Source organism: Thamnophis elegans, chromosome 7 (genome assembly GCF_009769535.1).
Source record: "Thamnophis elegans isolate rThaEle1 chromosome 7, rThaEle1.pri, whole genome shotgun sequence".
NCBI classification, from domain to species: domain Eukaryota; kingdom Metazoa; phylum Chordata; class Lepidosauria; order Squamata; family Colubridae; genus Thamnophis; species Thamnophis elegans.
The window spans coordinates 7,903,724-7,918,761 of record NC_045547.1 but is presented as its reverse complement, the minus strand read 5'-3'; the positions used below and the strand labels follow the sequence as shown (position 1 = coordinate 7,918,761).

General features: G+C 47.1%; 1 protein-coding gene across 2 annotated transcripts; it reads right to left on the bottom strand.

Annotated features, from left to right (window-relative positions):
* Positions 1 to 1,353: 1,353 nt before the first annotated feature.
* LOC116511821 (enoyl-CoA hydratase domain-containing protein 3, mitochondrial-like) lies at positions 1,354 to 14,624 on the bottom strand. 2 transcript variants are annotated; one of them, XM_032222046.1, is made up of 6 exons: positions 14,437 to 14,624; positions 7,688 to 7,809; positions 6,269 to 6,366; positions 3,470 to 3,670; positions 1,711 to 2,064; positions 1,354 to 1,634 (listed from the first exon to the last, which is right to left on the bottom strand). In XM_032222046.1, exons 1-5 carry the CDS (start codon positions 14,604 to 14,606, stop codon positions 1,750 to 1,752), a joined length of 906 nt encoding a protein of 301 aa, XP_032077937.1. In that variant the 5' UTR covers positions 14,607 to 14,624; the 3' UTR covers positions 1,354 to 1,634; positions 1,711 to 1,749. The 2 variants fall into 2 exon arrangements, with proteins under 2 accessions (XP_032077937.1, XP_032077936.1); XM_032222045.1 differs by having other exon boundaries at positions 1,354 to 2,064.
* Positions 14,625 to 15,038: the final 414 nt, after the last annotated feature.

Below are 15,038 nucleotides of genomic sequence, written 5' to 3'. Positions count from 1 at the left end.
ACTGGAGGAATTCAATTAAGCCAATATATGTTTGGCCAAGTTAATGGTTAATGGTTAATTTTCCAAGGTGGAAAATAAGAGCCAAGGTGGCGCAGTGGTTAAATGCAGCACTGCAGGCTACTGCTAGATCAGCAGTTCAGCGGTTCAAATCTCACCGGCTCAGGGTTGACTCAGCCTTCCATCCTTCCGAGGTGGGTAAAATGAGGACCCAGATTGTTGGGGGCAATATGCTGACTCTCTGTAAACCGCTTAGAGAGGGCTGAAAGCCCTATGAAGCGGTATATAAGTCTACTGCTATTGCTATTGCTATTTCCGACTTCCATCAGCTGGTCAATGTCGACTGGCAACCACGCGGAGGAGAGCCTTCTCGGTGGCAGCTCCGACCCTATGGAACGAACTCCCCGTGGAGATTCGTACCCTCACCACCCTCCAGACCTTCCGCACAGCCCTTAAAACCTGGCTGTCCCGACAGGCCTGGGGTTGAAGATATTGACCCCACCCGAATTGTATGAATGTTGTGCTTTTAACGATGTATTGTTTTATGTGTTTAACATGGTTTGTCCTCCCTCCCCCTGAACTGTGAGCCGCCCTGAGTTCCCCCAGGGAAAAGGAGCCGAGGTGGCGCAGTGGTTAAATGCAGCACTGCAGGCTACTGCTAGATCAGCAGTTCAGCGGTTCAAATCTCACCGGCTCAGGGTTGACTCAGCCTTCCATCCTTCCGAGGTGGGTAAAATGAGGACCCAGATTGTTGGGGGCAATATGCTGACTCCCTGTAAACCGCTTAGAGAGGGCTGAAAGCCCTATGAAGCGGTATATAAGTCTACTGCTATTGCTATTACTATTGCTATAAAAGGGCGGCATACAAATAAAATATCTATCTATCTATCTATCTATCTATCTATCTATCTATCTATCTATCTATCTATCTATCTATCTATCTATCTATTTATTTATAGGCCGCCCAATCCCGGAGGACTCCGGGCGGCTTACAGAGAGGGGAAAGGAAGAAAAAAAAAGAAAGTAAAAATAAAATAGACAAGTTAAAAACAACACAGATACATTCATTTCAGTCGGGGCTGGACCTCAACAATGCGGTCAACAGCCCCAGGCCTGCCGGAATAGCCAGGTCTTGACAGCTTTTCTGAAGGCCATGAGAGTGGGTGAGGTCCGGATTTCTGGGGGTAGTTCGTTCCAAAGGGTCGGGGCAGCCACAGAGAAGGCTCTCCTCCGGGGAGCCGCCAGCCGACATTGTCTGGCTCACGGCATCTGGAGGAGGCCCACCCTGTGGGATCTTACCAGCTGTTGGGAGGAGTGTGGCAGTAGGCTTTGGTTTTGGTTTAATATACCAGTACATTCAGATATGGTGATTTATTTATTACATTGTGGTTAGGCAAACAATGGCTTAGCACCCTCAATCACAGTCTGTTATAGAGTAACGTGTAACCATTAAATTCATAACCATCTTTTTAAACCAATATTCATAGGCCAATAAGGGATTCCGTAAAACAAGCTGAAAGTCCTGGGACATTCAAAGCAGGTTTGGGAAACCCAAAACTGGTTTTATTGACCAAATAAAAGGCTCTTAGAGATCTTAAATCAAATGTTTTTCAACCATGGCTACGTGAAGATGTGTGGACTTCAACTCCCAGAATTCTCTCTGTCTGTCTGGCCGGGGGATTCTGGGAGTTGAAGTCCACACATCTTCATGTTGAAAAACACTGGCCTAGATGTTTCTTGGAAATGTTTCTTTCAAGAATGGAACCAGTTGGGTTTGCGTTTAGAGATGAAAGCCTTGATTCCTTCCTGTCCGTCCTTCATAGCCAGGTTGTCCACCATGACCTGGGAAGCTATCTGATAGGCCGTGCTAATATCGTGTTCCATCTGCTTGTAAAATGTGGCCTTCCCCAGAGCTAACACGGCCCGGCTGCTTTGGCAAATCTTGTGGGCGATTTTCAGGGTCTCGCTTTCCAGCTGGTCCTCGGGTACAACTCGGCTGATGAGTCCATGGAGAAGGGCATCCTGGGCTGTCATGGGTGCTCCGGTGAAGAGGAGCTCCAGTGCCACCTGGAAGAAAACACCTGAGCTGGAGACTTTGGATGTTCAACATCTGGCTCCTTTCAAGATCCTGATGCCCGTCTGATGGGCAAGTTCAGGCTAGGAAATCCCACCAGGCAAATATTTAAAAGGGGGGGGGGGGCGGCCTAGCTTTCGCAAGCTAGGCTCACGTGCACTACGCGGCCGAAGCTGGGGGGGGGCGGCGTTGGTGGCAGCGTTAGCGGCGGCGGCATTAGCGGCGGCGGTAGCGGCTGAAGTTGGGGGGCGGCGGCCTAGCTTTCACGAGGGCTCGCGTGCACTACGCGGCCGAAGGGGGGTGGGGGCGGCAGTAGCGGCGGCGGCATTAGCAAGCCACTCCCATCCAGTCACATGGGTAGCAAGCCACTCCCACAAAGGAGGCCACGCCCACAGAGTAGGTTTGAACAATTTTTGAAACCCACCCCTGTCCAGCTACCTCTGCTTTCAGAAGCAAACGCCTGGCTTTAAGGAGATGCTGGTAGGACCTTTCCTTTGATTTTGGAATTAGGTGGCAACTCATAGCTTATAGCAATAGCAATAGCACTTAGACTTATATACTGTATCACTCCACAGTGCTTTACAACCCTCTCTAAGCGGCTTACAGTGTCAGTCTATTGCCCCCAACAATCCTCTTTTTACTAACCTTGGAAGGATGGAAGGATGACTCAACCTTGAGCCAGTCAGAATCGAACTGCCGAACTTGCAGGCAGCCAACAGTCAGCAGAGGGAGCCTGCAGAACTGCATTCTAACTACAGCACCATCAGAGATCTTCCTTCCTTCCTTCCTTCCTTCCTTCCTTCCTTCCTTCCCTCCCTCCCTCCCTCCCTCCCTCCCTCCCTCCCTCCCTCCCACCCACTTAGCAATAGCACTTAGACTTACACACTGCTTTACAGACCTCTCTAAGCGGTTTACAGAGTCAGCCTCTTGTCCCCAACAATCTGGCTCCTCATTTTACTGACCTGGGAAGGATGGAAGGCTGAGTCAACCTTGAGCCGGTCAGAATCAAACTGCTGACTTGCAGGCAGCAGAAGTTGCCTGCAGTACTGCACCCTAACCACTGCGCCACCGTGGCTCATTTAACCTTAGCTAATTTGTAATGAGGGGCAAAGGAAGGTCATCAAGTGGGGTGAAACTCATTTAACGTCGTGCTTAGCAAAGGAGATTTTGTACTCGATTGGGATCGTAAGCCAAGCAATGTCTGCATGCCGTCGCTCCTTTTTCAAATCAACTGTGGTGGCCAGCCACGGCCGCCTTGTGGCCAGAAGTTCCACAGCTCAATTTTGCCCATGTGAAATCGGTTGGCTTTATCCTTGCAGAACTGTTGACCCCATTCAAGCGATGGACATGGGAGCAAAAGAGAAGGGCCACCAAGGACCATTGGTGGATAAGGTCTACCTTTTTTGGCAGGGATCTTCCAATGGCTACTGCGGGCGTCGAACAGAAGAGGCCCACGTTCACTCCAGGCGTGGCGAACTTGGACTTCTCGCTGGCCACGGCAATGTCACAGCTGGCCACCAGCTGGCAACCGGCGGCTGTGGCGAGGCCATTTACTTTGGCAATCACGGGCACGGGTAGCTTTGGAAGCAAGGTCATGACCTGTCAGGAAGTGGTTTAAAAAGAAAGAAAACATGCGTGGAGATCAGAAGAAATGATAGTTCCACTTTATCCGATGTTAGATCCAGTGGTGGGTTTCCAATTTTTTTAGAACCTCTTTTGTAGGTGTGGCTTGCTTTGAGGGAGTGGCTTCCCAGCCATGTGACCGGGTGAGAGTGGCTTGCCGGCCATGTGACTGAGTGGGAGTGGCTTGGCAGTTATGTCACTGGGTGGGTGTGGCCAACTTGTAAAATGTGGTGAAACTCACTTAACAACGCTCTTGCTTAGCAACCAAAATGTTGGCTCAGAAACTCTGGCGTTTGAAGCACGCAAGTCTTAAAGCTGTCACGTTACAAGACCCTTGAACTCCTAACCCTTTAGAAAAAAAACCCAGGGGTGTTCAAACTTGACAGCTTTAAGACTTGTGGACTTCAACTCCCAGAATTCCTCCTCTCGCTCTTCATCTTGATGGTGTGCGGACAGGTGGGGGGAGGGAGCTGGAACCGGTTCTAAACGGCACTGTAGATTTGTGGAACCTCTTCTATAGAAGAGGTTAGAACTGGCAGGAAACCACCCCTGGTTAGATCACATCTGGAATACAGTGTTCTGACCTAGGCTTCCTGAGAAAGCATAAATCACAATCTTAGTCCCAAAACCCCTCTTTTATTTATACGGCTGTGAATTATGGTCATTCAGAGCCCGCAAGGCTTCACAAACAGCCTGTGAAGATTCCGACAGACGTCTGCTTGAGTTGCCACAGTCTTTCAGGGGAATGTTGATAAACACCCACCTTATCTCCCTTGGAAGGCTGCCAGAGACCTCATTGCCAAATGCAGAGCAAGGCCAAACTTAGCACAGAGTCAAACAGGACTTCTCAAAGCTTGAACTGACCAGATGAACTAATTGCTTCCTGAAAAGACTCACATCCTGTTCGCTCCTCTTTTATGTCTTATGGGAGGGGCCAATCATCTCCCAGCCTTACTCCCGAGTAGACTCTGTTTTCTTAATTGTTCGTGCCTTCTGGCAGCTCGGAGCCTTCTGGCAGTGGCCGCTTTGGGTGTGTGCTTCCCGTTCTATGGTTGTGGCCCGGCTGCTGGAAAACTCTCTGCCCCAGCTCCTGGAAGACTGGCCTCTCGGAATAAGCCATCCTCAGTGTTGGGAGGGCAGCGGTGGCAGCCCTGGCCATGCAGGGAGAGCTGGGCCAGGTTGTGGTGAGGACTGTGAGGTGCGCTAGCGGGGCGAGGGGACAGATGGACAGGCACTTGTGCAACCCCCCTCCGGCCTGGCAGAGTGCGACTCACTGACCCAGCGGTATCCCAAAGGCACCAAGCTGCCTGAGCGCCAATCCCTCCTCCCCCCCTCCGCCGCTCGCACAGCTTGGTGTCTTTGGGATACCGCTGGGTCGGTGAGTCGCACTCTGCCAGGCCGGAGGGGGGGTTGCTGGGTGGCTGCTCTCTTGTGAGCGGGCTCTCAAAGAGCCTGGCTCCAAAATAATAAGCCCCCTCCCCCAATAATAAAGCCAAGGCCATATTTCAGGGGTCAAAAGAAAATAAGACCCTGTCTTATTTTCAGGGACACACTGTTCATTAATATTAGGATTATATAAGTTTGATTAATGTAACAATTGATTGTTGTTATTTGTATTAACATGAACCATTTTTCAACTAGAGGCTGCTCATATATTGATGTTAATATATGTTTAAAAATAAAAACCCAATAAACCTTAAAAGAAAATGGGGGGAAATGGACAGATTTGGCTAATTAGTCCTTTATGATGTCAGTATTTAGATTAATATTACCGTATTTTTCGGAGTATAAGACAGACCTTTTTCCCTCAAAAAAGAGGCTGATAATCTGAGTGCATCTTATACACTGAATACAGCATTTTTTTTGCCTCCTGAAACCTCGTCCCCCCTCACAAAAATGGCCGGTCATAGCCTTTAGGAGGCTTACAGAGTGCTCCTGGGGGCTGGGGAGGGCAGAAAAAAGAGAAAAGTAGGCCATTTTTTGCTCGTTTTTGTGCCCCCCAAGAGCACTCTACAAGCCTCTTAAAGGCTATTCATACCCTTTAAAAAAAACGGCCCCTTTTTTTGCAAAAAACGGCCCGTTTTTTGTAGGTCTGCAGAGTGCAATTTTTTTAAAAAAAATTGTCTCTTCAAAATCTTGGTGTGTCTTATACTCCGAAAAATAAGTCCTTCTTGTATAAAAAGTGTGTTCAAGGGTCATGCTGTTGCGTGCAGTGATACATCAGGGGTCTTGGAGTTGTGGGCTTCAAATTCTGAGAGTGGAAATCCACAAGTCTTAAAGTTAGCAATAGCAATAGCAGTTAGACTTATATACCGCTTCATAGGGCTTTCAGCCCTCTCTAAGCGGTTTACAGAGTCAGCATATTGTCCCCAACAACAATCCGGGTCCTCATTTTACCCACCTCAGAAGGATGGAAGGCTGAGTCAACCCTGAGCCGGTGACATTTGAACAGCCGAACTGCAGAACTGCAGTCAGCTGAAGTAGCCTGCAGTGCTGCATTTAACCACTGCGCCAAGTTTGAACACCCTTGATTTAAAGTTAACATTTTGGCACCAAATCAACGTGGAAACTCACCTCTGAACAGGTTTGGAAGATGTCCATGTGCTGTTTTGTGTCTTCCTTTGGAGTCAGTTCCTTCAAGTCATGCCCAGAGGAGAACACAGGACCTTCAGCTTCAGGGAAGTTTGGAAAAAGGAGGAGATATTTGCACAGGATGCCACAAAGACCTAGCTCACACAACACACACTGAACTAGAACATGCTTGACCATGTCCTATAGAAAAATAGACCAGTATTCCGTTTGCATGACACGCTGAAACATGATTCACAAGCCATCATGGTTGGATTGTGGGGTCCTTGGTGCTCCTAGATTGGCAGAAGCTGGGACAAGTAGCTCACTCTGTTACGCGGCGCTAGGGATTCAACCCGCTGGACTGCCAACCTTTCTGATCGACAAGCTCAACGTCTTAGCCACTGAGCCACCCTATGTAAACTACTAAATTAATTAAACTACTAGACATACCCAATTTCTGAAACCATTCTTCATATCTTTTATCCTTCAGTTCCCTAATCATCTTTGTTGCTCTTCTAATCATTTTGTTGCTCGAGGAAAACTGCTCTGCATAAGTGTCATTTAAAATCCATATTCTTGTTTTCAAGAAAGAAGGGGGGAAAAAACCACATCAATTGAAAGCCCATCCACTTTAGGCTCCATTTTGTTTTCTTCTTTGGGATTTGAACCACCAAACTGCTGACCTTTCTCATGAACAAGCTCAGCGCCTTAGCCACTGAGCTACCGCGTCCCTAACGAAGAAGAAAGTCTTGTAAACTCTTCAGAGAAGTGAAACTAATTAGTAAGAAACTGCTGGCCGGCTGTTCCCCTTTGATCTTTTTTATCACTGTTCTTTGCAGAAGAATTAGGAATGTGGCATTGTTACGGAGAATGCACAATCGCCATTTTAGGAGCTTATTTTTTAAGAAAAAAAACCCAAAGTATACGAAGGAAGCTCTTGTAGAAAATGAAGCTAGGATTTTTTTAAAAAAGCAGATAAGGTTCTCAGATACGGACTCTGCTTGTATTAATTTCAGATAAATAGTTCAAATATTGTCCTAAGTGGAGGTGCCTTACTTTGAGCCGTGATAAAAACAGCTAGGGATTTCCGGCACGGAGAGAGTGATTCAGCCTCGGCTGGCCCCCCTTCTCTTCGCAGCCAAAAAAGCTGCAAACTTCAAAGGAAAAGCTCTTACCAGCTGGATCTCTCTCTCGCTCTTCTTTGCCTGAAGAGTGAGGTATCTACCAGATGTCTAGGCAGATAACGCGACCAGAAACCCGGGGGGCAGCTCAGTTAAGCTGCCACCATCAGCAAGGTCCCGCCCAGGAAGTCCCCGCGTCCCTAACAAAGGATAACCCATGATAGTTAGATGCAAATGATTGAGAAGACGCCTCTGCCAAATTCCACCTTCATTCATTTTCGGCTGTGAATGAACAACCTACCTGAAATGATGATGACGCGCAGATCCATGCTCTCAATATCCTGCAAAATATCCTGACGGAGGGACTTCAGCATGGCGAGAGAGAGCGCATTCCTTTTCCCAGGGTTGCTCAGGACAATATTCCTGTAAAGAAAAATGAGTGCTTATAAGCTGTCATGGAAAGCAGTTTAGTATGAATGAGAATCTGTAGAGATCCTCCGTCATCCAGACCATGGTTGTCCCAAAGGTGCTTTTTTAGGAGGCAACTGGACTTTCTTGTTTTTTTTTCCGTCTTTTGAAGACGTTTTGCTTCTCATCCAAGAAGCTTCTTCAGCTCTGACTGGATGGTGGGGAATGGAAGGATTTGTAGTCCTTGCAGACAGCTGGTCGTTTGCATCCTTTTAGCGGGTCCTTGAAGCACTTGGAGGTTTATCTCTGTCCTCAGGGTCACCTGAGTGGTGCAAATGGTTCCTGTAGTCTGTGATTTTTTCCCTCTGGAAATCCATTCCTCCTCCCATACCATTCCAAGGGTGCCCATCCCAAATTGTAAAGCTAAACATCTGTAGAGATTCTCAGTCATCCCTAGTCATGGCTGTCCATGATCCAAAAGTATGCAAAGGATCAGCTGTTTGCAAGGAATATACTGTAAATCCTTCCATTCCCCACCATCCTCTCAGAGCTGAAGAAGCTTCTTGGATGAGAAGCGAAACATCTTCAAAGAAAAACCAGAAAGTCCAGTTGCCTCTATCTGTATGCCACCATTTCTCCTCCTCTGCCAAGTCGTGGGTGTTGCCCCGCGACATAAATCTTCACGGCTGATTTCCCCCACCCCTCCTGTAGGATGATTAAACGCGTCTGTGACCCTTCTGGCTTTTGGGCGCAGTGCCTGCTGACCAGAGGCACAGGGGGCATCGGAAAGGAAAAAGGTTTCCCCTTTTGCATTTGAGCCTGCAAGAAGGGAGAGGGGAGGAGAAAGGGAAAGGCAAAGAAAAAGAAGGGAAGAGAGCAAGGAAGGAAAAATAAGGAAAGAGGGGAAGGAAGAAGAGAAGAGAATGAAGAGGGAAGGAAAAAGAAGAAAAGTAAGGAAGGATGTGTAGGAAGTTAGCGCCCACCCCTCTCCCAGAAAAATGAAATATTCTAGGAAATATTGAAAAGACAGAATATTATATTTCCCTGGATGAGAAATGGAGAAACATGTTTTTAGGCAGGAAAGAGACTCACTCTTAATAGCCCTCACCCTCCTCAATAGCTCACAGCAGATGCCCACACTTAAGAGATAAAGAGATAGCTAGGTCTATTCATAGGCAAATGCCCTCACCCAAGATCCAACAGAGGTAGGATTAGCCCTCTACCCATCTCACCCCATGGCACCTGGGAAGATTACATCACCCAGCAAGGCTCAACCAAGCCTGGGACTCAGGATAGGCTACAGAGTTGCCCCTGCATGGCCCCATGGGAGTCTGATAACCAATCAGAACACAAGCTCAAATTCAAAAGCCCAGAGAGGGTATAGAAACCCAGGAACTCTCAGCATCTCTTTCCCCCCTTTTTTTCCATCTTCAAGGCATGCGATCCTGTCCACCATTAAAACCATCTTTCCAAATAGCCACTGTTAGGAATATAATTCTAACGGTTGGGTTGGCAATATATAAATCATGTAACAATGTAGTGCCAGTTTCTTTAAATCATACTGTAAAACGTGATTGGTTGCTGTTTTCCTCAATCGGCCATAAGAGGGAGCCAGAACGACTGTTAGCTCTCTGTTTGTTAGATGCTGGGCTGATCTGATCTGAGTGTTTTGGAAGCTGGCTGTCAGAAAGTGCCGCGAGCTATTGTAAGTTTTGCAACTGCTAGCAAACTTTGAGTACCAGACTGTTTGTATGATACTGGACTATGTTATTTGGATTATCCCTTAACTGAAAGACATTGATGACTGACTGTCTTATCCGTGTATGACTTGGACTGTTTGATGGACTCTTGATACCTCTATTTCCATGAAAGTAAAAGCCTATTTAAACTGCAGTGTCTCTGTATGCTGGTTTGTGTGTTCTCCAACACAACTCTCACAATGCTTCGCTGAACGTACTCGCTCTCCCAACGGGGAGCTTACCTAACACTTGGTAGCAGAGGATGTTTCAGTATCTTTCTCCCTACTTGGAACTGAACCCAGGAGGACATTTCTTCCCAGGGGGGCATTTGCCCAGGTTCGCCTGGTGCGCCAGTTGCGGCCCTACCTGAATCGGGAGGCCCTCACAACAGTCACTCGAGCCCTTGTGATCTCCAGGCTGGAATACTGTAATGTGCTCTACATGGGGCTGCCCTTGAAGAGCATCCGAAGACTTCAGCTAGTCCAGAATGCGGCCGCGCGAGTGATCGTGGGCGCACCACGGTTCGCCCACATAACACCGATCCTCCGTGAGCTGCACTGGCTACCTGTTGATCTCCGGGTGCACTTCAAGGTCCTTCTCACCACCTATAAAGCGCTCCATGGTAGTGGATCTGGCTATTTGAGAGACCGCCTTCTGCCAATTACCTCCCTGCGTCCCATCAGATCGCATAGAGTTGGCCTCCTCCGTATTCCATCCGCCAGTCAGTGCCGACTGGCGACTACTCGGAGGAGAGCCTTCTCTGTTGCAGCTCCGACACTATGGAACAATCTCCCCGTGGAGATTCGTACCCTCACCACCGTCCAGGCCTTCCGCACAGCCCTCAAGAACTGGCTAGCCCGTCAGGCCTGGGGATAATCTTATTTTTGCCCCTCCCGAATGCTGAGTGAATGTTGAGTTTTACTGTCTAATTTATTTTTGTGCACATTTCCTTTGTATTGTCCTACACTCCCCTTCCTTTTTGATTGTAAGCCGCCCTGAGTCCCCTCAGGGAAAAGGGCGGCCTATAAATGTCTAATAAATCCAAATCCAAATCCAAAAGAAGGAAGGAAGGAAGGAAGGAAGGAAGGAAGGAAGGAAGGAAGGAAGGAAGGAAGGAAGGAGATTATAATGTGAAGAAGGGTCTCAGGGATGTCTTCCCTTAGCACTTGGCCACCACAGGTGCCCCAGACCCGAGTCCTGTGTCACACCCATCACACCCACCATGGCCACGCCCACCATGGCCACGCCCACCACGGTCAAACACAACTCTGATGCGGCCCTCAATGAAATCAAGTTTGACGCCCCTGGCCTACATAAGGCACAAAAGCACTTTAGAGGAAAACAATTTGGTTCCTTGACTGAATAACTGATAATTGCTCTTGTATTTGCTGTTCACTGATTGAGATCAAATAGATTTGCAAGCTGAGAACATTTTTTTTTCTGAATGAGAGGCCTAGGAAGTGATTTGCCCCCCCCCCCCCCCCGCCAACCAAATCAAGGCATGGTTTGCAAATGGACTTCACCAAGTGGATTTTACTGATTTTGAGGTCATCTCAAAAAGAGAGCCAGAAATTGGGTCTCCCTTCTGAATCACTTTTTCAACAGTTTCCTCCACTTTAAATTTAATCCACTATTAATTCATCTCTTTTTCTGCTTACCTTCCCTTGTGCCCAGTTCCCTTTGCTCACTGATTTAGAAACTGATCCTTATCTTCACATTTCCCAAAAAGGAATTTCTTGTTTAGGCACTGTTAGTTATTAATTAACTGTGCTGCGGGGGAGAAGCTGTTTTTGAAAAAAGCTGCTTGCTAAATTTGCAGTGGGTGAACTTGACCTCAGCATACTAAAAAGCAGAGACAATCTGCACCTCAAAAATAATAAGACCTCCCTGAAAATAAGGCCAAGTGTTTATTTTTTCGGGGGGGGGGGAGTTTCAAAAGAAAATAAGACCCTGTCTTATTTTCGGGAAAACACGGTACATGGTGTAGACCCAGTCATTACAGCATGTGAAAAAGATGCATTGGTATAAAACAGGAGTAGGCAACTAAGAAGGGAGGCAGTGGCTCAGTGGCTAAGTCAATCAGAAAGGTCAGCAGTTCAGCAGTTCAAATCCCTAGAGCTGCGTAACAGAGTGAGCCCCCATTACTTGTCCCAGCTTCTGCCAACCTAAGAATATGGATTTTAAATGACACTTATGCAGAGCAGTTATTTTTTCAAACAGCAAAATGATTGGAAGAGCAACAAAGATGATTAGGGAATTGAAGGCTAAAATATATGAAAAACGGTTTCGGGAGTATGTCTAGTAGTTTAATTAATTTAGTAGCTTACATAGGGACACAATGGCTAAAACATTGAGCTTGTCCATCAGAAAGGTCGGCAGTTCAATAGTTTGAATCCCTAGTGCCGTGTAATGGAGTGAGCTCCTGTTACTTGTGCCAGCTTCTGCCAACCTAGCAGTTCGAAAGCATGTAAAAATGCAAGTAGAAAAATAGGGACCACCTTTGGTGGGAAGGGAACAGCGTTCCATGCATCTTCAGTGTTTAGTCATGTTAGCCACATGACCACAGAGACGTCTTTGGACAGTGCTGGCTCTTTGGCTTTGAAACGAAGATGAGCACTGCCCCCTAGAGTCGGGAATGACTAGCACATATATGCAAGGGAAACCTTTACCTTTACGCAATTAAGACAACTTACTAGCAATGAACTTTCAGCTCCCAGAATTCCATTCAACTCCCAGAATGCCGTGCTGGCTCTGGAATTCTGGGAACCGAAGGCCACAGGTCACCCCATTAACCTAGTTGCTCACTCCAAGTTTAAAAGGTGCTATCAGGTGGTGTGTGTGTTGTGTGTCTGTCAGAATGCTTCTAGCCTTCCCTTGGCTATTAAAGCCCACTGGGTGATTTTGGGTTGGTCCTGATCTCAGCCCAGCCCACCTCACAGGGTTGTTGTTATTGTGGGGAAATAAGAGGGGAAAACATATGTACACCGTCTTGAATTGTACTAAAACCGATCATAATTATAATTCCTCTTTCAGATGTAGACAAGTTATGGGTATATACGCCCATTGTGAAAACTCAGATCCATTGCAGCAACGTTCCAGAATTATAGAAACACAAAATCTATTTCATTTGCCAAGGGTATGCCAAGCCCTCTCCGGATTCCGGATTTGTGTCTAGTTGCAGGACCTTGGACCCAGTGAGTAAGTAAGGCAATGTTACTTACCATCGGGGCAATAAATAAATAAATAAATAAATCATTGCGAGCGTTTCCCCTTTAAAGCAGCCTGGCTTTAAAGCTGGCTGAGGGATTCTGGGATTTGAAGTCCAGGCCCTCTAAAAGGGGACGGCTTTGAAAAACACCGCTTTATAACTTTTCTCGGGGAAGCAAGAGGGGAACACCCCCACCCACCCCCGATCACTTCTATATATCTGAGCAGGACGCTCTTTCATTTGTGCCCCCCCACAATGGCAGCCCAACTTGGACATCCTAGCTTAGAATGGAACAGCTGGTACCGAGTTCTGCTGTGCTTTCACACATCTGCGAATTCACGCACGCCTCCTCCTCCTTCTCCAGCTTCATCCCATCCCAAACACTCGCTGGTGCTGGAGATCCTCCAGGTTTGCAACCCGTAGTTGCAAAACCCAAGTCTCGGGCTTGCCAAGGGAGGGGTATCCCCAAGGCAAGTGGGGGCTACAGGGAGAAGGGCAGTCCTGCCCTATTCTATTCCTATTCCGTTCCTGCTCCTGTTCCAGTTCTATTCTTTCCTATCCTATTATCCTATTATCCTATTATCCTATCCTATATATACTATTATCCATCCTATATCCTATTATTATATCCTATATCATATCTTATTATCCTATCCTATTCTATTATGAATCTGAAGAGCCAAGGTGGCGCAGTGGTTAAATGCAGCACTGCAGGCTACTGCTAGATCAGCAGTTCAGCGGTTCAAATCTCACCGGCTCAGGGTTGACTCAGCCTTCCATCCTTCCGAGGTGGGTAAAATGAGGACCCAGATTGTTGGAGGCAATATGCTGACTCTCTGTAAACCGCTTAGAGAGGGCTGAAAGCCCTATGAAGCGGTATATAAGTCTACTGCTATTGCTATTGCTATTATCCTATTCTATATCCTATCATATATGCTATATCCTATTCTATCCTACATCCTATTATCCTATCCTACTATCTATTCTATCCTATTATCCTATCCTATATCCTATCATATTATCCTATTACCCTATCCTATATCCTATCCTATTATCCTATCCTATCCTATTATCCTATCCTATTCTATTATCCTATTCTATCCTATTATCCTATTCTATATCCTATCCTACACCCTATCCTATCCTATTATCCCATTCTATATCCTATCTTATCTTATCCTATCCTATTATCCTATCCTATCTCCTATCCTATTATTCTACAACACTATCCTATATGCTATCTCCTATTCTATCCTATCCTATCATGCTACTCTATTATCTATCCTATATCCTATCCTATCATCCTATTCTATATCCTATCTTATCCTATCCTATTATTCTATCGCCTATCTCCTATCCTATTATCCTATCCTATTATCCTATTATCCTATGCTATATCCTATCCTATTATCCTATTATCCTATCCTATCCTATTATTCTATCCTATTCTTTATCCTATTCTATATCCTATCCTATATGCTATATCCTATTCTATCCTATCATCCTATTCTATTATCTATCCTATATCCTATCCTATCATCCTATTCTATATCCTATCTTATCTTATCCTATCCTATTATCCTATCTTATCTCCTATCTGCTATCCTATTATCCTATCCGATCCGATCCTAGCCGAATCATTCTATTATTCTATTCTAACCCGGAAGTTCCGGGGCTTTGCATTCTCTGCCCAACCTGATGCCTTCGCTCTGCCACACGCGGGTGAGCTTCCCTTGCTGCTCCTGCTGGCGCTGCCCATCGGGCGCTGGAGCTGCGGGGGTGCCGGTCGAAGCAGCCCGGCTGCCCAGGACGAGCCGCGCCAGCTTCGCCCCGCAAAGCCCTCCGCGGGCGGCTGCAGCGGCCATGGCTCGTAGAGAGGGAGCTGCTCAGTGGGGACCCCTGCCGGCCAGACGCGGAACGGCGCGTGGAGGAAAAGAGCCGCGCTGCTGGCAGGGTTCACTCCACGCGGGGGGAAAAACTCGCGCGGGGTTTGCTCTTTGTTGGGTGATTCCCGCCCTGCTAGCCGTGGTTGCAAGGGAAGCTTGTGTTGAGGAATCCAGTCCGATCGGGCAGAAGGGGGCGCGTGAGCCAGATGCGTGTTTCTTTGCGCACGTGCGCGGTTTTTTGCATCACGCGTGGAAGAATGAGCCACGCACTTTCAAAGACAATGGCCCAAGGTCACCCAGCGGCCTTGCTTTCATGGCTAAAGCGAAAGTAGAAATCGCAGTCTCTTGATTTCCAGCCTGATGCTTTAACCACCGAACCAAATTCTGCTCCTTGAATCATTTTACTAAGTT

Bases quoted from the DNA above. Each gene is read 5' to 3' on its own strand.
- LOC116511821 (XM_032222045.1), bottom strand. From the start codon at position 14,606: ATGGCCGCTGCAGCCGCCCGCGGAGGGCTTTGCGGGGCGAAGCTGGCG. The intron at 7,810-14,436 runs GTTGGGCAGAGA...TTTTCTTTACAG, and splicing joins TGGCAGAGCGAAGGCATCAG to GAATATTGTCCTGAGCAACC. The intron at 2,065-3,469 runs GTAGACCTTATC...GTTTTCTTCCAG, and splicing joins GAAGATCCCTGCCAAAAAAG to GTGGCACTGGAGCTCCTCTT.